Raw genomic sequence first — 7,045 nt, 5'->3', positions numbered from 1 at the left:
TTCTTGATCTAACCAGATTTCCAAATGAAGAAGAAGCCGAAGAAGAAGCCAAAGCAGAATTTGGCTTGCAAGTTAGTTTTAAAATGAAGTTTGCTACAATTCAAATAGAACAATCCAAAAGATAAATATTCGACAACAAGCTATCAAAATAATGAGTATCTCTAGAGCAGATTCATTCGACTACAAAAAAGAAAGAGAAATAGCAATCCATTTGTTTAATCTTTTAAACATATTTTACCATTACATATATATATATATATATATATATATATATTGAAACTCCTCTTTAGAAAAGAAAGAGAGTGAGTTCATTCATTCATCCCATAAAAACATTTTATCAAATACACAGAATGCTTACCTTTGTACCCTCTACCACAATTTTCACTCCTCTTTAGCCAATGGCGTTCCCATCTTGCCATTGATGTTTATGCCACGTTTGATAACTCTCCCATTCCCGTCTTGATCTTTGAGAACCACAGCCAAGCCTACATTGTTTTGATCACATGATGCATCAAAATTAAGCTTTACCAATTGATCAAGTGGTTTGGTCCAGGAACTTCCCCTGTTTTGCTCTTTGGTGAGTGATCTCAAGTAAAACTCATAGTGTTTGTTCAGACGATAAGCTAACTGGTTTATGCTGGCTTTAGTGTTTGAAAACAGAGCTTCCTCTCGTGCCATCCAAAGGATTTTCATTGCCACTACTGCATATAGTGTGAACTCATCTTTGGTAATTCTTTCTGGAAGTAACTCACTTGGGGTGTCAATTATATGTTCAACAAATTCCATAATAGACTAAGCTTGGATCATTTCGACTCGAAAACCCCATCCACCACCATACCATACTCCTTTGGCATAGGGACAGGTTTGAAATAGATGTAAAAGAGAATCGTCTCCTGTTTCACAGAAAGGGCAATGGGCATCTTGGGTTTTTGAGCACCTGACGAGCTTTTTCTCAAAGGGGAGGACTTCGGTAGCGACTCTACATAAAAAATTTTTTAATCTTTCATCAAAAGAAGGTTTGAGTCTTTCATGAATTCTTATTTGGGCCACCTTATTTGCTACAGAGTTGCATGGAGGACAAATGCATGATACATGGACTCCACACCTTTCTATTGTAATTTTTGCTATTTTAGGATCATAATTTGAACATTTAAATAGAATCTCAATGTCATTCCAATCCCCTAGAATTATGTCTTCCAAAGACCTATCTCTTCTATAGTGGAACCATATAAAAGATGATGGATTTAACAAAAATTTAGCATCCATAAGACATCTTTCAAAACCATTGATGTACATGTAGATAAAACCGGTAAACTTATCAAATTCGAATTCAAATGGCACATCAAGTTCAACTTTTAGAGCAACACAGAAAGCAAATGATGGAAGTTTCCGGCCGACCGAGAATGATACGGAACTTCCAACACTTTGATGGTTGAACCACCACTTTGGAATCTTACTTCCTGGAAGTGTAAGTGAATAATAATCATAAAGTTTCCTTGTTGAGTCTGTTTCAGATGTAGCTTCATCAAGTTCAAATTCTGATACAAATTCATTGTTCTCTTCAAGATTTGAGTTCGTTTCAAATGAAGAGTCCATTTCAGATGTAGCTTCATCGAAATCAAATTTTGATTCTGATTCAAAGTTTGTTTCACAATCAAAATCCTGACGCCGTATTCCCTTTGCACATACGAAATTTTGTTGAAGCCCTATAGATTCTCCAAACTGCTTGCCATTAACAAAATTAAGAAACTTCAGTTTGGCAAATCTAGTAATAATCTTCAATTTAAAAAAAAATCTAATATTTTGAGAGAAAGAAAGAGACCTGATTCAATAATCTTCTTTTTGATTGTGAATTCAACGAATCACACCCTATTGCATTTACAACATGTATACAATGTGGAAGTCTTGGAATTTTCAAAAGGTTCCAGAAACAATTAAGCCCTAGAATCTTTAATTGGGGAAATAAGATAGCGATTTCAGGGAGGGTAGTAACATTGCTGTAAAGGATAATGAGACATTCTAAATTGGGGAAGCAGCCAGGGGTATCCATGACTTTTGGAAATTCTTCACAATCATACATATAGAGCCTCCTAAGATTTTGTAAATCAGAGATGTTACTAGGAACATCTTTTACATTTTTTAAACTTATTGCTAACTCACGAAGGCCAGTGAGAAATCCTATTGATGAAAGCAACGCTAATCTTTTTGTTCCTTGCTCAAGACTTTCAGAGCCAAAGAGATAAAAGTATTTAAGAGATTTCAATTGGAGCTTTCTCGGTAAAATTCTAAGATTTCGGCATTCATTGAGATCCCAGAATTCAAGATTTTCAAGAAGTCCAACGGACTGATGAACCTTGAGTAAATTCTTGCATCTATAAAGCTCCAACTTCTTTATGTTTGGGGCAATCACTGATAAATCGGGTACTTTTGTAATATTTTTACAATATGCAAAATCTATATATTTCAATGTTTCGAATCGACACCTCTACAAAAGAAGAATATTTTTTTTTTGAAATTTATTAGTAAAAAGAAAACAAAAACAGGCTACGAGCTCATTTAAAAAAAAAAAAAAAGCTAAGAAATAATACATGTTCAATTATGAATTATAATACACACTTCTAAAATAAAAATGCTAAAGGTACTACAATTTTATAAACATAAAGCTTACAAATTAATGTGGCAATAAATGTGATTGGTAGACTTCAACCACCTCATAAATAAATATTTGAATTGTCTCTTTATAATTCATGACACATCAATTTGTATGTTCAATATAGTAAAACTTGTAATATCTATAGCATTACTCTTTTTTTTCTTTCTTTTAAAAAAAAAAAAAAAACATTTGTCAATAATTCATTGATTTGTACCATAAATTCTTTATGGTTATGTGTACATTTTAAAATATTTGTGAACAATTTGGTCTTATTTATTAAAAAAATTTATAGAAATTTTATTTTATATAGTAATAAATGCATGGATTGGTTTTAGCACAAAAAAAAAAAAAAAAAAAAAGAAAAAGAAAAAAACCTAATAAGAATTTATAAATGCTATGATTATACCTCGAAATGCTTGTCCAATTCAATGTGGCTCCCTTGCATGTTAAGTACAACGAGCTTTGTAGGTTCAAAGGTGGACGGCAAGGATGATAAAGGAAATTCATTCCAATCAAGTAACCTTAACCCATTGGGAAAAGATTTAAGGTCTTCACAAATTACATTACGAATTGTTAAATATTTGAGATTTTTCATCTTTCCAAGATTCAATTGCATCTTTCTTGGTTGTGGCAAGGACAATGTTATGCCTCGAATTTCATCTAATCCCTAATTGGACAAAGAATCACATGAATCACATTAGACAACAGAACATATGATTATTAAATTTAAAACGAAATTATCTTCAACAATAAAATGATAAATCAAACACAATGAGTAATTGTGAGAAAAGGGAAAAAGGTAAATCAAAAGGAATTATACCGTATCTCTATTTAGTACTTCATGAGCATCCTCATAACACAATAGCCTTTTATGTTTTTTTGACACTTCCGATTCTTGTCGAGCTATTTCCAAACCCATTTGTTGTATCAAGTCATGCATCAATAATTTGTCATCTTTTGCAACAACTATGAGAGATTTATCGATAAGTTTTTCAATATCATAGTATGGGTCATGAAAATTGCTACTTTGTAACATATCTACAACCAAATTCTTATAGAATCCTTTAAGAAAACATGCAATATCAAGGAAAATATCCCGTTGAATTTGGTCCAGTCCATCGTAGCTTATTTTAAGTACTTCTTGAATATCCGATTTAGGAATTCTTTTGTACTTATCTAATGCACTTTTCCAGCATTGTAAATTTTTGTCATATAAATCATCACCTATTATTTTTAGAACTAGTGGAAGTCCTTTGGCATAACCTATAAATTGGTGTACGAGCTCCAAATAATCTTCTGTAGGCTTGTTTCTTTTGAATGCATGTTGACAAAAGAGTTCATGAGATTCATGCTCATCTAATTCCTTAACCTTATAGTAAATTAAATGACAATCTTCTTGTAGGGTGGATAGCAACTTTTTCTCTTTTGTTGTGATAATAATTCTACTTCCAGAAGCAAACCAATTGCATTTTCCAAGCAAATTTTCTACTTGGACTAATTTGTCCACATCATCTAGAATTAAAAGAATTTTTTTGTGGCAAAGCTTTTCCATTACCACATTGATTCTTTTAGATACACCATGTACTTTCAAATTTCTACCCCCTAAGATCTCATAATAAAGTGCCTCTTGTAGTTGGAGTACACCATCATTTGTTTTTGAGCTTTCTCTAACATCCTCTAGAAAGCAACTTCCTTCAAAATGACATGCAATTAAGTTAAAAATAGCTTTTGCAATTGTTGTCTTTCCTATTCCAGGAAGACCATGGATCACTAACATGCGAACATCATTTGACTTAATATCTAAGCACCAACTTATTTCCTCTACGCGAGTGTCTATTCCAACTGGGTATTTAACAACAAATACTTGCGAACAATTTAATTTAGCACTTGAGATCTCTTCAAAAATTTCTTGGATAAACGTAAATTGAGGGAGGCTGCCAATCACAAAGCATTAAAAAAACTGTTAGAGATAGAAATATTATCCTAAATTGAATTCAAAATTGTTAATTTTGCTTAGCTTTTGAACTACAACTGAAATTTTGTTAATTAAATTAAATGGCACACAATTCATAGATCTAAACTTTCAATACAAATTATTTTTTTATTTATTGTTCAGCTAGGATATCAATATTAGTCTTTTTGCACAAATATGTATGGAAAATCTTCTTTGGAAAAGAAGATTTTCAAAAGATTATGTGAGAGAAGCTTCTAATTAATTAATAAGTATCAATTATATATTCTTCTCTTGCTATCATTAACCATTGTAGTTTAACTTGCTCCATAATGAAAGATATGATCCAAATATAATAGTTTCATAAAATAAAATTAAAAATTAAAAACAAACAATATAGCTTCTAGGAGTTGCTTTTTAATAGTAAACTTTTGTGGTGATAATAGAGTAGTGATTAAATACATACTCATTTTTGTAATGCCAACCAGATAAATTGCCAACTTCAATTAGAGCGGCCCTCCATCTTTGCACCTTGTTCGTGTCATACATGAAATTTGCTTCATGTTTTGCCAATGCTTCTCCAAACTTTCCCTTTTGGCTACGTACTTCTGATGGATCTATCTTGTAAAAGACAGGAAACACCACTTGACCATTCTTTTTACACTCAAGAATTTTGACAAGTTCATCCAAACACCAAGTGGAAGTTGCATAATTTTTAGAGAATACAATTATCGAAATCTTTGAACTTTCAATAGCTTCGAAAAGTTCAATGGAAATTTTCTCTCCTCTTTGGAGCTCATCGTCCATGAAAGTGTTAATACCATTATGATGCAAAATACCATTCAAATTGCTAGTAAAACCATTGCGGGTATCTTCTCCTCTGAAACTCAAGAACACATCATATTTAGATCGTTGGTTGAAAGACGAAGAGAAAACTTGTTTATTAGTTAGAAGAGCCATTGTAATTTGGATATACAGACAGTTGAGAAGATCTGAAGGAAAGAGGAGAAAAAAAGAGGTGACAAAATGGAAAATGTTTTAAGAGTTTAAGAAAGCAAAAAGAATAAAAATTATGAAGAAGAGATTTCTTAATGGGTTTGAGAAAGAATGGGAATGTCAGAGAGGAAATGAATGTTAGATTCAGATAGTTGTTGTGAGGCGAAGAAGACCGAGAAAGTCAAATGTGAAATTATAGTAGTAGCGTACTATTATCCATGAAATCATTAATGCATATTAAAAATAGTTGGTGGTCCAAATGCGTAATCTATATATATATATATAATAATAGGTGAAGCTGAGAGAAACTCAAATCAGAATTTCAAATTAGAGTTTCAATTTTGTGTCATGTGTCCTAAATTATTTGTGCCATGTTAATGTTAATTAACCAATCAATTATAGCATATATATTTATTCATGAAGCTATTTATAGTTATTATTATTTGTAGTAGACTTGTTAATTGTGAAAACCTTGGAGCCTCTTTCTCCCATTTCATGTCATTTACTTTGCCGACCAAAACACACGTTTGAATAGAAAATGACATTAAAACTGTTTTGGGGCTAAATTTTCTTTCCTAATCTAAATTCTGAAAGGACAAAGTTTGACTACAAAATCTTACTCAGGGTGTGTTTGGAGACTGCTTATTTTGCAGAAATTGAAAACTTATTGCTGAAAGTACTGTAAATAAAGGTAAAAGTTGGTTGAAATAGTATAGTGATGCTCATAAATAGTACCAAAAAGTGAAATGGTGCCCATAAATAGTAGTAAAAATAAGCTAAATGATGTGGGCCTAGATTTGAAAAAAGTGTATCCATTTCCATTTTAATTTATCTCCATCTTTTCAAAAAAAAATCTCCATCTGCCAAAAGAAAAATATATATTAAATATTAATTAATCAATCAATTATAAAAATGATGTGGGCCTAGAATTGAAATATATTAGCAAGACTAATATGACAAACAAAAAAACATAAATGATGTGGGCCTAGAATTGAAAAAAGTGTATCCATTTCCATTTTAATCTATCTCCATCTTTTCAAAAAAATATCTCCATCTACCAAAAGAAAAATATATATTAAATATTAATTAATCAATCGATCATAACTTATGCAATTCTTCCAGCCACGACACATCACCTACATGAGAGTTATTCATCAAAAAAGGAAAAAGAAAAAGCTACATGAGAGTTAAAACAAGAATATCTTGTGTGCCTTTTTTTTTTTTTTTTGAGAGATAATTACAATATGCTGCTAATCTCGCAGGTTGAACCCTTTCCCCCCTAAACTCCCAAGTACTTTGTGCATGGAGAGGTGCAAATTTAGCTACAAGGTCTTTGGTTTGTGTGCCTTTAAATTGAAAACGTGTTGGATGGGTTTGAAATCAATGATCCACTTCCATTATAAAACTATTTCAATCGATGTTAATGTTAATTAACCAATCAATTA

The 7,045-nt window shown here is 31.5% G+C and overlaps 1 protein-coding gene across 1 annotated transcript; it reads right to left on the bottom strand.

The window, feature by feature from the left end:
* Positions 1 to 803: 803 nt before the first annotated feature.
* LOC126719364 (disease resistance protein RPV1-like) lies at positions 804 to 5,705 on the bottom strand. Its single transcript, XM_050421932.1, has 6 exons — positions 5,071 to 5,705; positions 3,474 to 4,587; positions 3,060 to 3,320; positions 1,823 to 2,485; positions 1,093 to 1,722; positions 804 to 893 (listed from the first exon to the last, which is right to left on the bottom strand). The coding sequence occupies exons 1-6, from the start codon at positions 5,562 to 5,564 to the stop codon at positions 804 to 806; spliced, it is 3,252 nt and encodes a 1,083-aa protein (XP_050277889.1). The 5' UTR covers positions 5,565 to 5,705.
* Positions 5,706 to 7,045: the final 1,340 nt, after the last annotated feature.

The sequence above is a fragment of the Quercus robur genome, chromosome 3 (genome assembly GCF_932294415.1).
Source record: "Quercus robur chromosome 3, dhQueRobu3.1, whole genome shotgun sequence".
In the NCBI taxonomy this organism is placed as follows: Eukaryota; Viridiplantae; Streptophyta; class Magnoliopsida; order Fagales; family Fagaceae; genus Quercus; species Quercus robur.
Note: the sequence above shows the minus strand (reverse complement) of the source record. Positions and strands in the feature narration are given on the sequence as shown.

What these genes read in the sequence shown, in the direction of transcription:
- LOC126719364 (XM_050421932.1), bottom strand. Translation starts at nt 5,564, where the DNA reads ATGGCTCTTCTAACTAATAAACAAGTTTTCTCTTCGTCTTTCAACCAA. An exon ending in GGTTGGCATTACAAAAATGA is followed by an intron (nt 4,588 to 5,070) that starts GTATGTATTTAA and finishes TGTGATTGGCAG; the next exon opens with CCTCCCTCAATTTACGTTTA. An exon ending in AAGTACTAAATAGAGATACG is followed by an intron (nt 3,321 to 3,473) that starts GTATAATTCCTT and finishes TTGTCCAATTAG; the next exon opens with GGATTAGATGAAATTCGAGG.